The sequence below is a fragment of the Parasteatoda tepidariorum genome, chromosome 9 (assembly GCF_982258835.1).
Source record: "Parasteatoda tepidariorum strain Cologne lab strain chromosome 9, Ptep-v5.0, whole genome shotgun sequence".
Classification (NCBI taxonomy): Eukaryota; Metazoa; Arthropoda; class Arachnida; order Araneae; family Theridiidae; genus Parasteatoda; species Parasteatoda tepidariorum.
Window position 1 is genome coordinate 49302905 of NC_141763.1, and position 22577 is coordinate 49325481.

General features: G+C 26.9%; 2 protein-coding genes across 3 annotated transcripts in view; one reads left to right on the forward strand and one right to left on the reverse strand.

Annotated features, from left to right (window-relative positions):
- Positions 1 to 26: 26 nt before the first annotated feature.
- glo (heterogeneous nuclear ribonucleoprotein glorund) lies at positions 27 to 19044 on the reverse strand. 2 transcript variants are annotated; one of them, XM_087151755.1, is made up of 11 exons: positions 18844 to 19044; positions 15649 to 15758; positions 14349 to 14504; positions 12963 to 13106; positions 9309 to 9447; positions 6412 to 6584; positions 6213 to 6299; positions 5088 to 5236; positions 4845 to 4986; positions 3890 to 3979; positions 27 to 536 (listed from the first exon to the last, which is right to left on the reverse strand). In XM_087151755.1, the coding sequence occupies exons 2-11, from the start codon at positions 15737 to 15739 to the stop codon at positions 454 to 456; spliced, it is 1254 nt and encodes a 417-aa protein (XP_087007881.1). In that variant the 5' UTR covers positions 15740 to 15758; positions 18844 to 19044; the 3' UTR covers positions 27 to 453. The 2 variants fall into 2 exon arrangements, with proteins under 2 accessions (XP_087007881.1, XP_087007882.1); XM_087151756.1 differs by having other exon boundaries at positions 18971 to 19039.
- A 198-nt stretch (positions 19045 to 19242) lies between these two features.
- Positions 19243 to 22577, forward strand: part of Pbp95 (proximal sequence element A Pbp95) — a 45516-nt gene continuing 42181 nt past the window's right edge. Inside the window, exons 1-3 of the mRNA XM_087151754.1 lie at positions 19243 to 19508; positions 20577 to 20605; positions 20699 to 20818. Coding sequence (XP_087007880.1) covers positions 19340 to 19508; positions 20577 to 20605; positions 20699 to 20818 — 318 coding nt within the window. The 5' untranslated portion in view covers positions 19243 to 19339. The remainder of the gene's footprint in view (positions 19509 to 20576; positions 20606 to 20698; positions 20819 to 22577) is intronic.

The window sequence follows — 22577 nt, forward strand, 5'->3', positions numbered from 1 at the left end:
GATAATGAAAACTAAACATCAGCAGCTTTATTTATATATAAAACAATTTATTTCAATCATGCAATATGCATTAGGTGATGATATACATAATAAAACTTACAACATTGTCATTTCAGATGAAAATGGTCAACACATATGAATAAAACAAATCAGCTGAATGCATGGGTGATAAAGTTATAAATTGTACTGGAAAATTAAAAAATATTATCCCTTAACAAAAACATATATCTCCATTAACAGTAAATAAAAATATAATTTTTCTATCACTAGCTAGCAGAAGATCAAAGAAAATATGACAGACTTTGTTTAGTGGCACTAAAAGTTAATAACACTAAAGGTTGGCAACAACACAAAACAATAACTTCTTAACATTAATTTTCAACTATACAACTGCACTGGAATGTCCAAACCCACTGGCTTGTTATTAATTTAATGACTAAAGTTGAAACAATTTCAAAATGCTGAATAATTACTGCCACCTATCATGCTATTCATTCCATGTCCTTGGTAACCACCGTTTCCACCATTATAATACCCTGAAATTGGTAATATATCAAATCAATATCAGCAAAAATAATATATCAACACAATGTGATTAAGATAAGCTCTGGATTAAGATGACAATTGGGTATAATATAAAAAATACACAACCACTTCCACTTCGAAAATTTTAGTAGGAATAACATATACTATCATGCAATGCTAAATGAATGGAGGATAGTGGTTGTTGTTTAATATTTTACATGCGCTAATTTAATTTGATTTGAAAACATTGATATTTTAAAAAATATGGATTCTATAGAATGATGTCCGTTAAGTTTAATTGGTTTGATGTCTCACGTTGTCAGAAGAGAAAAAAAAAACTTTTAATTTAATTAATAAACTGAGTTTTAAATAAGTTTACTAAAAACATTAACTTACTAAGATGACACAACAAATTCAATTATTACAAAACGAACTTTTCTATTTAATACAATATAATCTGGCGAGCAGCTATTTAAAAGAACGAACATTCCGTTTGTTTATTTGTGGCTCGATGTCAGGCTCGCAGAAAATGCCGTTCACTGGTTAAATTTAGTAGGAATAACACAATCTGTGACGTAGGCGATAGTATACTCAATTATATTTTGTTTGTACTTTTTGACTCTTTAGGACATTTTTTAAAATTTTAGTCTTTTTTTTTTAAATTTTAAGGAATTTGTTGATTTTATTTTAATTTTAGGACATTTTTTAAAATTTTTAGAAGTCCTAAGTCATTCTAACGAATTTCATGCATTTTGACTAAGATAAACTATTTACTGTATTACAGTTTAAAAAAAAAGATGACAACTGTCCACCAGTAAAACGAGCTATTAAAAAGAATAAAAAAAAACAACAACAGGGGATACAAGACAAGGAGCAATACAACAAAAGCAATGGAATTAAAAGATTTAGTAGAACATTGGTCATCTGACACCCATAAGACCGGAGGCTTGTTGGATAATTGAGGGACATTTTTCACACTGATTTTGTGAGTATATAAACATTAAACAGTGAGAAAAACTACTCAAAAACAATCAGTGACTAAAATAAAGTTTAATAAAAACCCTCTAATTGTTTCACTTTTAAACTTTAATAACAATACAATATCAAGAAAAGAAAATTATTAATAATTTTTTCTTTTCTGTTTAATAGAGATGTCCCAATTAAAGTCTTAAGATATATCACTTGAATATTATTAAATATTCAAATGATGGAACATCGTGTCTGTTAAGAGTAATAACTTGTTTGCACTATTTCACTTTGAAATGAAATGTATTCAAATTGATTGATACAAGTAACTGGTTGATATTCGATAAATTTTAAGTTGGCAAGGTAAGTAAAGTGACACCAGCTTGAACACCAACCTCTATAGTTGTTTTCTAACAATCAAATTTTGGAATCGTCGTCACTGTAAGTGGTTTTAACTGAATTAATTGTTGGGTTTAATGACAGAAAGTCAAAAGATGAATCAATAATTGTATGACATAAACTGTAATAATAATGAAACATGCGCCCAAAAGCTTTAAAGATGCGTCAAAAGGGGAGTCTGGTGCACTAATAACATCCGTATAAAATATGCACTATAATATATATCAAATATGCAAGTATCAGATATGCACGTATCAAATATGCACATATCAGATATGCACGTATCAAATATGCACCTATATCAAATATGCACTAATAACACCCATAGATGTTAATAGAAGCTTTAAAATTTATATTTGGAAAAAAGATGTTCTGTAACATTGGAAAAAAAAGTTTTTTTCCCTTTTTGTTTAGTATAATTTTTCATTTAACAATGATTTCAAATTCTAATGAAAATAACATCTCAATGTTTTGTGATTTAATACAATTATATGCTACAGGAAATTTCAAGCAGGGTTGGCAGGTTTTTGACATGTGACAGTTTAAACCATGGTTTAAACCGTCACGTCAAAAACCTCACTGTCAAAAATGTCGAAAATGTCAAAAACCTATATTCATATGGGAAATTTAATTAATACATAAAATTTATGTATTTTTTAAAGAATAGTGTTTCTAAATATGTTCTAGAAAAAATAAATTTTAAATTTTGAAGAAACACTTATATTTTGAATAGTAACCAAAATCTTGTACTTTTGAAAACTCACATCTTTTGTAATATTATGTATATTCATTTTCATGTGTTATTGAAAATCTGCAGTGATATTATTAAGAAATTTATTTATAACCAAATTTAGTGTATAGTATAGATTATACTAAAAATTAGACATTTTTAAAGATAAACATTAGCAGTTTAGTACATTAGACATCTTCTTTTAAAGAAAAATCTTTTTAATATTCTTTTAATTCTTAATAATCTTTTTAACATAAGACAATACAAATTTAAGTGCTTTCTGTTAAATACACAGAGTAGTTAGTGTCGATTTACAGTATATTCAGCCTATTCACTTAAAAAGGTGAAAATTTAGTTTATCCAAATACTTGTGAATTTCATTTTGCTGAATACGATATAGTTTTGTTGAATATCTAAATATTCAGCTGTTGAATAATTACTTCTTGCTTTCAAGATATGCATTATTTGTATTCTTAATACAAGTGGAGAAAAAAAAATTAAGAGATAAAAATTGTTTTAAAATGATAAGTGTAATAATTATAAATCAATATAATAAACAATACGAATTATATTTATCATTATTCATAAATATAACTACTTTTAAATTCAAATTAACATACTGGATAATAAAGATATTCGGTATAACATTAAAAAAAAATTTTTATACACTTGTATCAAGTTTGTATTTATACAACATAACTTGTAAGTTCCTTATAAATATTAGTTATATGTTCCTTATATGTCAAAAATGCATAATAATAAACTTTTAATTTTCTTAAGTATCAAAAAGAAGAAAAAAATTTTTTTAAATATAAATATTTAAACAATTTTTGTGCAAAATTTTTCTGCACATGCATTTGAATATAAATTTCTAAGATTTTAAATCTGTTATTTTACCTTAATTTTAATTAAAAAATATTTTAAAACCTGCTGATTACCTATAGTATAGTTAAATTTCAATATAATGCATGGCAACTGTTGGTAGTTTTGAAGTTTATATATTTTCTTGGCAAACTTCAGTTTTTGACATTTTTGACGGTTTAAACCAGTATTATACCCTTGTCGTGTCAAAAACCACTTTTTGACGCCAAAAACCCAACCCTGATTTCAAGAAATTAATTAATTCATGTTTAATTACAATTTTTATTTTCATTTTAATGATATTTTCATTAAATTTTGGAGACATCAGAATCCTGCTCTAATGATAACCAATAATAGTTTTTAATTAAATTATAAAAAGCAGCTTTTAATTAATAGAGTTAAATATACCTCCGCCTCCATATCGACCACCATATGAAGCAGGACCAGAACTCATTGGCTTCGAGGACGAATTCAAAAATAGCTCTATGTATCTATGTTCTAAAAGAAAAGAAAAAAGGGAATATCATCATAAATAAAATATAAGTATTTTTTAATAAAATAAATTATTAAGATTTCTGTATGAGGTTGTTGGAAGATTTTTAAGCTTTATTGTTTCTTCAAAACAGCTTTGTAGTAAAACATCAGTACAAAACAGAATTAAAACATCTATCATTTCCCAAGTTACAAATACATTAATAATCTAATTAATAATTTTAACTAACAACATAATTATATTACAGTCATGTTATCTTTTTTTACTCCCCCTTCTACCTCTCCTACCTATGATAGGACAATTTTTTCCTCAAAAATAAATTGAATTAATATTATTTACAAAGTTATCTTTTAATCAAAGTTATCATAATAGTTACATGCTCGCAAAAAAAGAAAACAAGCTTCAGCATGTTCAAACAGAATTAAAAAGAAACAATTTTGAAAGACAGTTTATAATATTCTTTATTCTTGTCTATGTATAAGTGGGCACCACCTCTCCCAAATAAGAATTCTTTCAATTGGGTTTCAAAACGATGCTCTGAATTTTTTTAGTACTATATATTTGTTCCTTCAACATTGCAGCGATTTTTTTAAAAATTAGGGGGAACTATACAGCATTTAATGATATCTATAAATAAATAAAAAAAAAAAATTGAAAACTAAAAAAATTTTTTTTTTGTAATTTATTTAAAAAATTACTGTTAAATTAAGAAATTAACGAAACAAGCTTTAGAACAGCAGCACAAAATGAAAGTGCTGTTATAAATAAAATTTATATTAAGAAAAAAAATAATAAATTTGCAATTTAGAAGAGAGACCAAAATACAGCAACATGCAATTTTGAATAGTAATAACAATGTGATTGTCTTACGCATATTTGCTTTATCTCTAGTCATAGCTTTCACAGCATCTTCATGAGTTGCAAATTCAACATCAGCTTCACCAGATGGACGGCCACTTCTGTCATTTCGCAAACGAACACTTATAGGTGATATATTTAATGGTCTAAAAAACTAAATACAAAATGTGAATTTTTAAATAAATTATTGATTATAATATAATTTTTGATTAAATACGTAAAATGCTTGTTTAAATTATTGTACCAATTACGCACATCATAAATATCTTGCTCAATAGCTCTAAAAGGTAAGCCTCTCATGTGCACACAATGGCCAGTTCCTCCAAAGGCTCTTCCACCAACAGGACCGAAACCTCCACCAAAACGACCATTCATGGGACTATTCATACGACCTCCATAGCCATCTATATTTAAAAAATATATATAAATGTGTGTACTTAAAACAACAATTATGTATTGAATAAACATTATCTGAACAAAAGGATTATGTTTTAGTTAAAAAAAATGTTTTTATTGATATCAACTATTATTGGGTAAAACGGTCATCTAACATATAAAAAAAATCAATAACTTTTAAACATTATTAGAATTAACCTCAATTTTTCTCTCCAAATCCTAGATTTAAGATAGTTATAAACTAAGCTCAGCAAAAAAAAAAAAAAAAAAAAAAAAAAATCCTTTCTGTAAAATAATAAAAGAAATTACAGTTACTTTTATTTTGTTAGAAATTTATTACTTTTTCTCCATTTGTTTCCTTTTAGTTGGAAGTTAATACTATTACATACCTGCTGACATTGGAGAAATAAAGTAATGGAGATTTTACTAGCGAAATTTTTTAGGCCACGCCTAAAGTTTTGATACATCATGCAAGTCAAAAAGAGAAACTCAAAATTGGAAATAATATAAGTACTTGCATTTATTAAAGTAAAAAATATGTATATAAATCTTAATTTAAAGAAGATTTTTTTTAAAGCATTATTTTTAATTACTTAAACTATTAACACTCAACATCAGTACTGGCAATAACACCATCTGTTGAGGAATAAGAAAAGTATTTTTGCCAACAGCACATATTTTATCGCCAAAATTATAATTTTCTTAAAAATTTCTTCAAATGCCAAGAAATTTGAAAATATATGGGTAAACAGGAGACTTGGCAGGCATGCTATTAATTAAACCGGGGTGGCAATTATATGAAACTGCTTAAAAATTGTTTTAATATCTGATTTTTCTTTTTGAAGAAAGGGTTTTTCATTTGGTTAGGATGAAACTTATAGCTTTCGTGGAGTTTTTTTTTTCATTTGTTGAAGAAATTTTTATCTCTGATGTCAATATTTTAGTACTCACAAAAAGAAAGTTTATTTAAATATTGCAACTTACCCATGCCACCAAAACCACCTCCATTATATCCGAAACCACCATTTCCATAGTTGCCACAATATTCATTATATTCCTCATCCAAATAACCTTAATTAAACATGAAGCCATGAAACAATTACTATCAGTAATATGTAAAAATTATTCAAGACTTTAAATTATTCATAAGACTGAAGTACTTAAATTCAAGAAAAAAACTTACTTCTGAAGTTTCGACCACCTCTTCCCATACCATATCTATTTATCATGCCTCCATAACGATCAGATCTATCATAAGGACCTGGACGATTGGGAATCAGTGGCCGCATTTTTGGACCAGACATGCCAACTGCGAGCCTAATTTCTTGCAAACTGCTTTTGAATATTTCAATGTATCTATGTAGAGTGAAATTTTCTTTAAACATAATCACATGAATGTTTTTTAAAAAACACATTTTGAAGTTTTAATTACAACTATTGCTCAGATTTTGTATTATATATATATATAAAAAAAATGAAGTATTCTCACTTCTAAAGATAAAATGAAAAAAAAAAAAAATACACACACATGTACATATATATCCTAAAGAAAAATTATTATAAAAAAATAAATACAGATTTTTTTAAAATTTAATTTGAAAAACAAATTCATTGAAATATTAAATTAAAAAAGCAATTTATACCACCCTTACATTAATTACATAAAAATAAAATTAAAAAAAAAATCAATAAATTAACTTCCTTATTTTATACAAAGAAAAACAACAATTTCAGAATTAAAAATTTAGAAATTAAGAAGACAGAAAACAAACTTATAAAAATGGCGACAATCACAAACATATTAATTCAATATAAACAACTTTAAAGATACAAACAACTATTTTTATGTGTTCTAAAAAGCATTAAAATTCTTTTTAAACAACAAATGCTATTTATTTCTAATAAACATTTAAGAATCTACTAGTGTAGAATTTCTGTGACAAAAAGAAAAAATATAAACATCTGAAAATTGTAGCTGAAACATTAGAAAGCATTTGTATTGTTTTAATTCAAATATTATAAAGAAGATATTTAAGAACAGTAGTTAATGTAAGCAAGAAAAAATGCAAGAAAAATAAATTTTTATTACATACAATTTGCATATTTTTAAAAAGCTCTCATTTATTGATATATAAAACTGGGAAAAAATAATAAATACCTTTCTGGTATTTTAAGTGTGATGCTAGGTTAAAAAAAAAAAAAATTATCTACATAATAATTTAAATTTATGACAGAGACATTTATAATACAGAAATAAAATTTTAGAATTATTTATTTTAAATTCACATACAATAATAAATACGTATATCAAGACTTAACAAGAAAGTTCATTAATATTTCAAAAATATCTAACAGTTAAAGGAAGAATATAGAAACATTGAAGGCAAAATTACACCAAAGAAAATGAGAATACTTCATAAAATTTTGGACTTTTCATGTTCAAATACACTTGTATAGCTGCCTAACTTTTATGCTTTCAGTAGATTTTCCTCAATAGTATTAAAATGAAACAAAGAAAGTAAGCAGAATTTTGTAACATTTCACGAGCACTTAAAGTGAAGAAAAGGAGTAAAACCACATTATTTTAAAGTCATCTAAAAATTTTTTTATTAATTTCAATAACTTATATGGTATGGTGGTCAAAAATATTTAAACTTAAATTTATTAAATAATATAATAAAACATGAATTTTTCTACAGTTAGGAAAAATCTCACATTTAAAAGAGTAAAAGTGTACAGCTAGTCACTAGCATAGTCAGACTTCATATAGACTTACTTAATTATTTTATTAACATGAATGCAAAATATTTGAGCAATAGAGAAATGAAAAGTAACAATAATAAATATTATATATATTTAAAAATTATTAAATATTTTAAGTCCCTATTTTCTGTTCAACCTTTGTTCTAGCAAATAAAGCAAATTTTGACTAAGTTTCACAATACATACGATTTATTCCCATGAAATTATCAAAATTTGCTTTAAAGGTTAAAATAAAAAATGGAGAAATAAATAAACACAATGTGTAATACAAGTAAAGAAAGAAGAAAAGAAATTTTATAATATAAGTAATCAATCAATAGACTTCATATCATTTTTGGTCACCTTTTAAAGAAAACTTAAATGAAATTGAAAATATTTTAATTTAAATATACAGACATCTTTTCTTTATTAAGTTCTAGTAGAAATCGAAACTCAAAATGCTTAAATAATTAATAATTGTTCTCTATTTTTAATTTAACCAAATATTTATTTTTATATATAAGTCATAAATCTTAATTAAATTTATCCTTTAAGTAAATACTGTAAATTTTTTTTATAAGTTAAGATTTATAATTCTATATGCAAAAACCAGAATACAATGAACTATTTAACGAAGCTTTCACTTAAATCCAGATAAAAATTCAGTTTGTCAAGGAATATTTCAAGAAATTCTAGATCATATTATAACAATACAATGCTATTTTTTATGTGAAAAAGAAATTTTGTTTTATATCATATATCAAATATTATACTTTGAGAAAAAACAGAATGCTATTAAATGTTCAGAGTGTGAAAATTCCACTGCAATGTTTAATTTTTACGAAGAATAATTGTAATCGATGTAATAAAAATTATTTTATTTTTATCGTAATGACTGCTTACAGTTATGAAAAATTCAAAGATTTTTATTGTTTTCCAAGTTTGTAATAGGAGTTCTTCAGACGAATAAATAATAATATTTTTTTTCCAGCTTTAGTGCCTTTAATGAAATTCTACGACATTTCTTTGTTCTGTCTAACTTATGGGAATTCTGCATACGAGATAGAATATTACATGCACTTATTCTTAGACATTATTGCAGACTTACAAAGCAAAAATAAAATACAATGAATTAGATGCAAATAAGTAAAGCTAAATAATTAATTAAGTATTCAACAAAAGCAGAGTTTAGTTAAACATTGAAAATAGCAAGAAGTTGAACAGAAAATGGTTCTTATAATATACCATGATATAAAGTAAGAAAAAAACAATATAATTAAAAATATAACAGGCCCAGAAAACGGAGTCACACCGCTAAAGCAGCCCGTGCTTGCCCACCTGTGCCCTATTTTTTCCTTGTGTTTCCCCATCGCCTTTTCCGCTATTTCCCTGGATGAAAACTGCACGTAAGCTTCCCCAGTGCTTCTCCCCTGGTAGTCAGTTGGTAGAGAAATACCATTCGGAACAATCTCCAACCCTTTAATTGAAATCCAACCCAATTCATTTATAATCATGATATAAAAACATACTTATAAAGATAAAAATAATAAAATATATTCAAGTTTGTTCCAATAATTCATACCCTTTTCTAAGTAAAATAAAATACATAGTTTCTATTTGATTTTAACCAATTTAATACTTTTAACATCCAAGATAATTGTGATACTAGTTCAGAAAACAATTTTAGCATCAATGCTTAAGTAACGGTTCTTAAACAAAAGTTAGAATTCAATATTGCTAATAATTAGCACTAATTTTAATATTGTTGACTCATATGTCATTAAAGATGTGAAAAATGTTATTAATTAACCACTTGCGCTGGAAAGACGTGCCACGCACGTCATAATGCTTTTGTCACAGCATCGCCGACAACGTGGTACTTACGTCATCATGGAATTGTTACAGAAACAAAAACGACATGCGTTGTATGTCAGGTGGAATTGTTGCCAGAGTACAGATCATCAGTGCACTACATAGCATACAGTTATAAATATTTAACCCACATTCTAAAATGGAAAGCAAAAGTGACGTTAACGGCATCATTTCGACAAATAGAAAAACAAAACATGATGGTAGTGATAGTGAGTTTGATGAAATAATTTTTCCACTCCGAAAACGACTAAGAATTTTTTCTGACGACGAGGAAGAATACATAAATGAAGATTGTGAAATTGATCCTATTCCTAAGGAATGGGTGTGGAAACACGCATCGCACAGTGCGCACTGCAGTCTTAGGCATTGCACACTGCGTGACTCCTCCCAGTGAGTTATGCTGGATCGTTTTGGTACACGAGTCAGTGATTTTTTTTTGCCAGCGCAAGTGGTTAAAATAACACAGTGGTCATAAAAATAAATTTTCTGTTTTAAAATTTTGAATTAAATTTCACATTAAAAAATAGTTTCACTTTCAAAGTTAATTATAATCTTTTAAAAGACTTGATTGTTAGATAAATGATAATACCAATGAACTAGAAATTAAACTAAGAAAAGTCACTAGTAAAAAGTATTTATTTTAAAAAGCAATATGAAAATAATATTTTAAAAAATATAACAATTATACGAAAATTGAAGCACATTTGATATTTAAAAGAATTGAGAATTACTGGAACATACTCAAAATACATTTAAAAGCAAGTTGTTAAAAAGTAAAACTTGAATAGGAAAGATTAACAACAGAGAAAAAGCAATAAACATACATAAATCATGCAACAAATAACAATAGCATAACAAACTTTACACTGAAAGTAAATGCACAATAATTTTAAAGAGGAAAATGAAGAACATATAACACTTTATACATACATACATTTAAAAACTAAAATAACAACAATAGGAAAAGTTATACCCTTGAATAAGTTCTGAAATAAAATTAACTTAAGATATAATTTTTAGAAAACAAGTACAATACAGAAGAGCAAAGAGGAAAATATTTCAAAATTAAAGCTAGAAAAAATATTAGCAAAAAAAATATTATCCTAAAAGAAATATGTAAACTTTTTATTAAATATGAAAGAGAAAAGTGTTGAAATAAAGAAAAAACACAAACAGTTTACAATATGATTTCTGTCCATAAATTTGTCATAATTTTAAAAAAAAATATAGTGAAAAGGAATTAAGAATACAGTGAAGAGGAAGGGGAAAAATATTGGTAGCACAAAAAAATTTTATACAATGAATTTGATGATAAATATTAAGGTTCGAACAGGAAGTGATTTAAGTGAAAAATAAAAACTTTTAAAACTTCACACGAAATTTTAAAAAATGTGAAACATTTTTAAAAATTATGAAGAATAAAGATACTTTGAGGCACATTTGTTGATATAAATATTTTAGGATTTAATATTTTGAATTGAACATAGAAATTAATAAATTTCTTTAATGCCCTTCAAAAAGAGAGGAACAAAATTGGCTTAATAAATAGATTGAGTATTGATGCATTAATTTTGTTAGAAATATTTAAAATATCGTCCTAAATGCATGGTTTAGCTACTTTCTTAAAAAACTAGCTTAATAATGCAGGTTAACATAAGAGGTAGATAATTCAGAATTATGGGTCTATTTGATTTTACTGTATAATTGATCACTTATGGGTATGAATTTTATTGCTTAAAAATAGACTTTCATGTTATAGTAGATATTTTGAATCAAATTTAATTTGATAAATTTCTATTTTAAAAATGCTGCAACTTTAAAACCCATCATATTGGGAATTGGATAATAAGTGTTAGAAATAGAGTAGGAGCATATTTTTTAAATTAATAAATGCCTTAAATAATACTTAAACAAAAGAATATGAAATGATAAGGATATTAGATTACTTAAAAATACAAAATAATAATAGCCAATTTTACAAATGTGCTAATTGTATACAGACTTTTAAGAGTATACTTAGCCATTAAAATTTCTTTGTAGCATTTATGTAGCAGTAACCAATGGATGGTTGACCATATAAATGGGTGACATTAGTGTCAAAAAAATTAAGAATTTTGTGTAGCTATTTCTGAAAAATTTTCATGCTGAAACTTAAAAGAGTTTATGCCATTGTAAAAACTTTTAAGATGTGTAATTATCTCTTGAGATGTTATTCTTTTGCAGACTATTTTCTGGTATCTTTAATATTTAGAAGGATATCTAGCATATGAAAAATCAAATAGATAACTGAATATTTAAACATAAACAGCCAAAATGTGCAAATAACAGTCAAAAGATAGCAACTCAATAACTTAATTATTTTTTAAATTATTTCTAGCTCAATTTCTTTTATTATTTCTACCTCAATTCTTTTTTATTTCTAGTCCATTTTCTCTATCTAATAATGTAAAGGCATTGGATAGGGTAATGAATAATAATTAGGATAAAAAATATATGTATGACATTCTTTTTTTTTTTTACTGTCTTGGAATGTTTCTTAAGTCTCAAAAATAATTACAATGTGAAGTGCTCATTAATAACAATTCATAAATTATTAAGATTTTACCTTTTATGAAGAATGGATATTATATAAGCAAAAGAATAAAAGTAAAACAAAATGTGACTAAAAAAGAGAAATATATTTAAATTTCTTTAAAAACACAATCAAGTTCAGCTGAACGAAAAACACTGCATGAATAGAGTGATCGTTAACTGTATGTTTAAAACTGATATAAGTGAAAAAAGAAAACAAGAAATAAATAATCAGAAAGAAAAAGAAAAAAAACAATAACACTAAGGCTGTAAAATTTAACACTTTTATAAAGAGGAAAAATAAGTAATTTCTTCTTTTATAAAGGAGTGAATATTTCGTAAACAATGTATTGAACTGTAAAATGAAATGCTACAGAAAATATATTTCATTGATATAATAGTAAAAGCTTATCTAAAATAACACTATGAAAATAAGGAAAAAAATGAATAAAAACAGCAAAAAGATATATTAAATATACAGTTGGATTAGTTACAACACAAAATTCAGTGACTACACAAATCACGAGTTGTGTTGTCCAAATATCCTACCCGAAAAGAACTGTGATATTTCTTCTTTAGAACATCCGAACGGCAACCCCCTAAGACGAACACAACCATCATTTAATGAGTCCTCTTGGTGAGCTCCACTTCGCTTGATAACCCATTCCATTTCACTTCTTTTAGATTTAAATACTGAAAAATACAAAGAGAATTAGATATTTTTTTTTATTACAAAAAAAAATCACAGAATTACATAATAAGCAGAATAGCATGTTGTTAACCTGAAAAGAAGAAACCCCCACAGATTTCATGGAATATAAATTTCATGTTAACTATTGTGCAATATCTCAAATGTTTTAGACACCAAATTTTAAGAATTTATGTAGAAAATAAAATACAAATCCTACAAAAAAAACGAATTGGAACGATATAAAACTTAAACAAATAGTCAGGAATGACAGCATATGAAGTAATAATGCATGTGAAGTTTTTTAAAATTTTTTATAGTACAGTAGGGAACTGATTATCCGGAACGATTGGGACCATTGCTATTCCGGATAAATGATTTTTCCGGTTTTCTGAATCGCTACAAAAAGCCGTTTTTTTTACTGTTAAACCCAACTAAAAAAAAATAATTTGGAAATAATCTTAAAACTAATGATTATTTCCAAAATGATGGTAAGGTAAACATCTTTTAAAATAGAAAGAAAAATCCTAAAATCTTATGAGGAAAAAAAATGTTTTTTTTTTTTTTTTTTTTTTTTTGAAAATGGTGGGAAAATTTATCGAATTTCGTTCGGGTTTTTTGGTTTTCTGATTTCCGGATAACAGGTTCTGTACTGCATGTTTAAAAAATTAAATTTACATACAGTAATTAAAGCAGAAACAATAATTTTGAGCATAATAATTTTTTTTTCACTTTTAAATCATATTATCTTTCTCTTTTTTATGCTCTTTGAGAGCCCTCATCTTCTCAAAATTTTTCTAAATAGATCAAATGATATCTTTACATAGTCAAACATTACATTAACATTCATATGATCAAAATGGAAACAATCTGTCTCATTTTTAATAATTTACAAAGTTACTGTGATATTATTAGAGGCTACAAAGTTTTCTTTATAACAATAGATGGTACCCTAGACATTTTCAACCATATGCATGTCTAGTATTATGTTAATAAATGTTACTCAGTCTTTGTTTGTTCTGCAGTTCAAAAGTTCTTGTAATTTGCAATGACTAACTTTCAAAAAAGAAATACTGATGTGCTATTTTTCATACAATAAATGCAAATCAATTAAACAGATTAATCTTTTAAATCATCATAAGCCAAATGCTTATATTTTAATGAAAGTCAGCTGATTTTTTTTATAATAAGGTAAAATCTATATATATATATGCAGTGAATGATAATATAATTTATTTTAAAAGTACCTTCAATGTATCTATGTCCCATATGCTCATTGTGTTGATCCAAGGCTTTGTTAAAATCTTCTTCCGTATCAAGTTCAACATAAGCTTCCCCACTAGGACGTCCTTCACGTGAAAGTGTCATGTGAATGCCATCAACACCTTTTCTTATATTAACTCCTAATTAGAATTGGATGAAAATATTATTTTATCTAGTGACAGATAGAAGATAGACACAGAAAAAAATTAGTTGATAAAAGTATTATGATTAATACTATTTGCCTCAGTAACTATCACATTCATTACAATGAAAGAAAGATGATTTTTGAACCAGCAACAATATAGCATGATTCAAAGCCTTATTACACAAGTTGCAATTTTGTAATATTTATTATTTTTAAATTACATGTTGAGAAATAAATTGGAAAAAAACACTAAAAAAATCAAATGTAAGAAGTTTTGCTCAGTTTGAAGTTTTTAATTTTCTTTTTTTTAAAAAGAGTAGTGCAAATGTTTGAAATATAATTAAAATTATTTAGATTTTAGGAAAAGAGTTTTCTTACAATAATTTTGTTAACTACTAAAATATTTTCAGAATGCAAAAAAATAAATAAATAATAGTAATAATAAATAAAAGAATAATAATAACAAAAAAACTTTCTTGACATTGCTAAATTTACTTTACAAGCAAACTTGGAAAAGAAAAAAGAAAACATTATCAACTAAATGCTTGCTACATGTTGTTACTGCGAAAATTGAAAAGAAATATATATATATATATATATATATATATATATAACAAATATTTGATGGGGAAAAATGAGAAAAGTAAGCCGTGGCCTTAATAGAATACATTCCAATAGCAAGCATTTTCGCACTTGAATTCTTAAATTGTACTTTGAAAAAGTCTTATTAGTACTTAATATTCAATAATGGAATTCCATGCATAAAATGAAACAAACTAAATTAATTAGTTGAATAAATAAATTGAATTTATATAAGAGTAAAGAAATTGCGTAAAATTGGTCAACTTGGAAAATGTAAAAGCCTTTTTCTGTCTAAAGGAATAATTTTTATTTCTTTTTCATATTGAAAGAGAAATTGATTTTTCAATGCCTGATGAATCTGGAATAAGAACTCATTTTAAAATTGTTTTTGTAGAAAAATGAATAAAACATAGATTCTTTTGCAAAATTAAGAGTAAAACAAACATTAATTATTGACTCTTATTAAAATAAGAAAACTAATGATACAAATTAGCTTAAAATATTGCATATTGAATGTGGAAGACTTATAAACATATTTTATAAGGAATTGTACATACCATTAAAAAATTTAAGAATTTCTTCTTTAGTAGCAGACCATGGAAGACCCCTTACTCGGACAACAAAGCCTTCATCTTCAGATTCTGACATCTTATAAGAAAAGACAGATCTAGAAAATATAATGCTCATTTCAGAATAAAAGCTTTCAAGTACTACATATTTAAAAATTAATTATTTTAATTTAAACAATAAAAGAAATAATGGCTTGTTCTCAGTTATAATTTTGAAAATATCTAATGCTTTGATTTAATAATTTGGAACTGATCAATTTTGTGATGTCACCAGTAGGTCTGGACGATAAATCAATCAATGTATCACGGAATATTAACTTAACGCATATATCGGCAAGCCGATTACTGACTTAGCCGTTTCAGGCATCAGAAATCTGATTTAAGCTGACACAAGACGATGCTTGTGATTTAACATGCAAGGGTCCTTGTCTACTATAGCGCTGTTACTACGCTGATGAGGACGATTTTGGTTTCGTCTAGCCGAAGATGTTGATTTTGTCTAGTTATAAAGGATATGTTCATTTCATGGCGTTGAATGACGAAGAGTGGATTGAATCGGAAATCACGGTTTAATGCAAGGATCAGCATTAAAATATCGATTGCAATGCATAGTTTATTTATGCATACTTTTTTCCTTCGGAATTTTATGCTTCAGATCATTTTTAAAGGGACTTTCATTATTCTACAATTGCTATGCATTTTATTTTTTCAGGATTTAAAATTTCTTGAAAATTATTTTCAGTGAGACTTCTGCTACTTAGTGATCGTTGTGCATTATTTCATCACTTTTTTGTTTCTTTGTCTGTTGAGTTTTAACATTTCCAGTCAATTATTTTTTGTAGACCAACTATTACTTTAAGATAGCTGCGCAATTGCTGTTCTCTTAAATTTTCATTCTGAACTCAATCTATTAAAGAAATTCAGAATAAAAAAAAAAGATTATTATTATTATTTTTTTAATAACTTTTAAAATTTTAAGCGATAGAATTTAATAAGGGTATTTTGTATAAATAATTTATACTTTGTCATAAAAAGTTAGTTTTTTTTTTAAATAAAAATTATTACACAAAGATAATAATTTGATTATTTTTAAGCCAATAAATCTTCAGTCATTTTTGATCTTTAAAAATTTAAAGCAAAGTCTACATTTATTAGTTTTTATTTTTGAGAAAATTAGAACAAAGTTTGCATTATTTACTTTTTGAAAAAATCAAGTTATTAGTTAAAACAATTGAATTCTTTTAATTAAATAAAAAGTTAATCAATGTTTTGATAGCTTTTAATAATTTAACAATGGTGCTTTTAAATTTAGACAGGCCAAATCTTTCAACAAAAGATAAGCACCTTTTTATAGTACTTTTTAAGCACTAAAAAAAAAAAAAAACTATTATAGACATTAACAAAATGCAAAATAATTTCCAAAGACTTTACATGATCATGATATAATAGCTAGTTTCTGACAAAGAAATTTTATCTTGATTACATTAGCCACCATAAAAAAAAAAAAAATCTAAAGATTTTTTAGCTTGATTTCAAAGAGCCTGAAATTGAGAATATCTTACAAAATGCAGCAGAGTTGCACAAGAGAGTGCTAGAATCTCACCAAACCCATCTCTGTAGATGCACATGTAGACTTGCAAATCTTTCATCAAACATGTAAAAAATTTGGCGCTTTCATATGCTATGAACCAACGGTAAGCCGAAAGGGATTGTGATTGAATGAATTGCGAAAACGTTGAATAGAACAATGTGAAAACCACACTTTTGTATAATATGTGGATAAAATCAACATAGTAAAGAAAAAAAAATCTTCGAAAAGGGAATATTAAGAGTTTTTTAAAAACCTTCATGAAAAAAGCACCTTAAAGGGTTTTTAAAAAATGGAAATTGAAAATAAGCACCTTAAAGCACTTCATAAAAACGCTAAGCACCATGATTTAGTATTTTTGTTAAAAATATTTCTTAAATATAACTCCTTCAATACATGTTTGTTTAATAATTTGTTAGGTAGTCAGCATTATTTTTAAACAAATAAATCTTTAATCGATTTTATTTTCAAAAAAGAAAATAATAATAAAACAAAACTTATATTTATTAAGTGTAGAATTTGACCATTAGTCAATACAACTTTATTATTTTAAATAAATAAATAACAGAAGGTCTGACAATGTTTTAAAAACGCATTTTTTTCAACAAATAATTAAAAAAATGTTTCATATTACTTAAGTAAAAATTTCTTTGGTTTGTTTTTGTTTTTTAATTTTATTTTTTAATACACATAAGTAAAATATTTCACTGCAAATTTATTATTATATTTTTACGTTTTGACTTTTAAAAAAAGCTCGTGCTTGTTTTTACTCGAACAACTCTATCAGTACAACTTGAAATCATTTATGGCCAAATCTAAAAAAAAAAAAAAAAAAAAAATTTATAAAAATTAGCAAGTTTTTAATGCATTTGGCAATTGTAGTAGGAGTAAAAGATCAAGATACGGGAATACCCCTTTTCATAATGCCTTCAAATTATTCTAATGAAGAGAAGATTTCTGTATCATGACCAGAATATTTGCTAAGTCTTGGCAATTTTTTAGCAATCAGCAAGAAACTAAAACATTATTGAAGGGGGCCAACTCCTAGCCACCCTTGAGTAAACCTCTACATTATGTTTCAAAAAGATTTTCAAGTTTAAAATCCATTCGGCGTCTTGGTGTTTGTTACAGATGAGACAGATCACGATTAGGAAATATCCCCATAGTAATTAACTTATTTGGTTTTTATATATTTTATTCATTTTCTTAAATCAATGAGATAAAATAATAAATGCATTGTACTTTATTAAGTTCGTTAATTTATTAATAAAACTTGGATATTCACACTTTATTAAAATGAGATCTTTTAGCTCTAAAACTAAGTCGATGCAAAGACAAAAAATAACTACATTCATTAATAAAATAAACCTTCCTAACGCCATCGAGCTTTATATGTGAATGTAGACTAACTATTATCGGATTAATACTTTATTAGCCATCGTAATACATAAATGTGACTAATTACAGTAAGTGACAAAAATTTAAGTGATAAATTAGTTCTTAACAAAGTGCTTTTTGGTTTTAAATGAAGTTTCTAGGAACAGAATATATCGGTAGAATTGGTTTTCAAAATTCGTTCGTTGCAATAAGATTACCTTCAGTCTACTTGGTAATGTTAGTTATAATAAAATATGATTAAGTTAAATAAAAACTCATCTATAATAATTTAGGTTTGCTTTTTATATAAGTTATAAAATTAAATAGTATTAAACATTTGTTTACAATTTCTCAAAAAAGAAAACCGCAACATTAAAAATTGATGAGTTGTGTTGTTTCGATTTGGATCTTCACTGAATAAAAAACAGATAAAGTGTATTTTTTTAATAAAAATACACATATTTTAAGTAAAAAAAATATATGATGATAGATAAAACTCAATCTTTGAATTATTTACTATTTAAAGAGATATTTTTACAGTAATGAAACATAAATCTAAAAGTTTAGGTCAAGTGTTGAGGTATCTTGGCAAATAAATTAACATCTAAAAGTAAAAAGTAATTTTTTTGCATAACCGCGGTTGCGGCCTTGCGTAATTTGTTAGTGCAAAGCTGAACTCATTAGAAATCATTTAAAATTTTCAAAATAAACACCATGGCCTCGAATGAAGAGGTTTACAACCCAAGTGATAGGTTTGGTATAGAGGATTGCGAGGCTTTATTAAATAATATAATTAATGGCGATTACCGCTCTTTAGATGTCAAACAAGAACTAGATTTGTCTTCTCTGGACACCAAATCGATAGCCAGTTCCCAAAGCGACAGTAAGTCTAATATTCCATTGTTTTCCCTTCAGTTGTTTTCTATATTATTGGGGAGAAAAATTTTATCTGAAATAAAAAAGGGTTGAGGAAATATCAGTGATTCCCCTAAACTTCTGAATTTACTGGTCTTTGGGATCCATCATTTCCATATTTCAGGGTCCTTTTTTGCCAAGCGGTAGTCCCTCCTAAAAATATCATTTCTTATCCTCTCTATTCGTCTATTATAATTTGCATTCTTAATAATTAATCTATTGATGGATGAAACAAAGAATTTCAAATCAAGAAGTAATTTTCCAGTGCAGAGAAAGGGGTGATCTGTGACTGAATAATCACAAAGTTTTGGCAATTTCCAGGAAGTGGCTTGCGAGAACATAAAGAAAGTTGTCTGTCTTGAAAATGGAGGATATTTCTGTATCTTGATCTGCTATGCCAAGTACAATCGCCAAGGTGCCAAATTGATTTTAAACGGGAAAAATGTAAGAAAAAAAATTAAGTTGTTTGCCTGGGGGTAGTTACCGGTTATACCCTTCCAGTTGGTCCCTTGCTGTGACGTTTCTTTTTAGTTTCTCGCTGAAGTTGCCAAGATTTGGCTACTATTCGACCATAGATCACGATACGGAAATCTTCCCAAAAAATTTTGCTTTTGTGCTTGAAAATAACTGTCTTCAACCGTTTAATTTAATTAAGTCTTTGTTAGCTTCAGGAAGAAGGTACATGATTGTTTATGCGTGTTGGTGAGTTTGAAAGCTATTTATAATATGTTGTGTCTCTTGAAGCAAATTTGTAAAAAAAGATATCATTATTTGTCACAGAAGATTTGCAGTAGAGTTGGAAAAAATATCAGCAGTAGATATTGAACACTCAGTTCATTCTACTGAATCTTTTAATAAAATAGTTTTCAGTGTAAATAGATGTTTTATAATCAATTTCCAGATACTTCTGTAAATTTCAAAATTGACCTTTTCAAGTTTACTAAAAAATTTCGTGTTGTCTACTGACATGCTCTTGCAATAATATCTTTCAATGTATTATGTTATAAATTATTATATTTTTTAAACTTTTTTTTAGGTCTCTATAGTACACAGCAAAGGAATGAGGTAATTTGGTAATTTTTAATATCTTAAAGTTTATTATTTTATTTCATTTTTCTAATTTGTATTGTCACTTGACTTTTCATGTGTTATAACCAGGCTTTTAAGGCTTGTGCATCTGAAGAGGAATTGTTAGCTTTTAATCAAGAGCTTCAGAAGAAGATTAAAGAGACAATAAGTCAATTAGAAAAAGCCCTTGAAAAGAATATAGCAAAACAAGTAAGTTAAATATGCTTAATAAATTTTTATCTAAATATTGTATTATTAGCTGCCTTTAGTGATCTGTTTGATCACCCTTCAAAAATATATCGTATAATATATAAACTGTGAAAGTAACCAAGGGGATCGCACTGTGCAATTGTATTTTAATTCTTCAACCTTTCCTCTAATTCTAACACATACTTTTAAACAATATAATAAACTAAATTTTTCACTGTCTAGCTATTACCCACGGCTTTGCCCATACGGAAGTACTTTGATTTCAGTTTTAACTATTTTTAATAGTGATATTGTTAAAAAAATTCCATGTCTTGAAATTTACTGTTAACTCTACTGGATTTTCCAGTTGACTATTCAATTTTGCTGGTTTCTCCTGGTTTTCTGGTTTAATTTAAAAAAAATCTGGTTTAATTCAAAAAACTCTCCTTGTCAACTGTTCTGAAAATTCCTTAAAATTGATAAAAATCCCTTTTAAAATTAAATTTTGTTCTGTTTATAGTTTGGTTGAGTATTTTAATATGCATTATTGTTAAATAATGAAGTAAGCAAGATATAAAATAATCAGTTTGAAGCTTTTCTTTTTTTTCTGAAATTTTCATTTTTCGCAATTATCTATTTTTAAATTAATTGAAGAATCTATCTAAATCTTATAACTATTTAAAATAGTTTCAATATCTCTTTTCATTGAAATTTATGTATTCAAAAATGAATGTAAAATAATAAATATGTAGCATATCTACCACTACAAAATTACAACTACAATTCACTAGTATATAAGACATGTTAACTCGACTCTATGTCGGGGTACCTTTTCATAGATGACGGTTGACATTGCCGAATTTAACACTCCCCACATTGGTGACCTGGACGTGATGTGAACTCGCCTACCTTGGCAGTAACGCCCACTTCGATATGAACACGCCTACCTAGACAGTAACGCCTACTTCGATGGATTATCCACATTAAAGCAGTTGACTTGCTACTTGTGACTGCGACATTATCCACCTCCTCACACTGTTGCTACTCAGTCTCATCTCGATCACGCACAACGTCGGCTTGCATACTTGGGATTACTCGACTGCTAACGGCAACAGAGGAGCGACTATGATTGTGAAGTTAATACACCTCTCGCATTCAGCACTAAAAAAATACGGTGATCTTAATACAGCTCTCCCGGCTTCTCACAAAACAGCAATGAATCAACTAGTGGTATTCGTTCATCGAATTCTATCACAGATACAGACGTGCCAACCCTCCGGCTTTTGGCCGGAGACTCCGGGTTTTTGCAAGTTATTTCCTCCTCCGGGATTTTCTCGAAAATCTCCGGTTTTATCACGCTGAACGAAATTTTCTTCCATATCCGTCTCAATTGCGTCACCACTCTGGCCACGCCCAGCTCTGACGCAATTCAGAGCTGGGCGTGGCCTGAGTGGTGACGTTCATCGGCCAATCAAGAGCGCTATTTCACCTTTCCTTTCTGCGTCTGCTATTAGTAGAATAAGTGCTGAGTCAGGCTGCTCTTTGTGAAAACTGCTTTGCGATTGGCTGCTTTTGGAAGCAAGAGAGTTCGCTCTATACACTGAGAAATTTTCGGATCTCTTTCGTTGTACTGTGAAGTGAAGAGAAGTCAATATCAGCAACTTGGAATCGGAGTTTGTTTTTATGCACGAGCGTTGATTTTTATGACTTCTTAGTCAGTTTTCTGCGTGGATATATATTATGGCGGCGAAAAAAGTTAATAAGAAATACTTAACTTCTT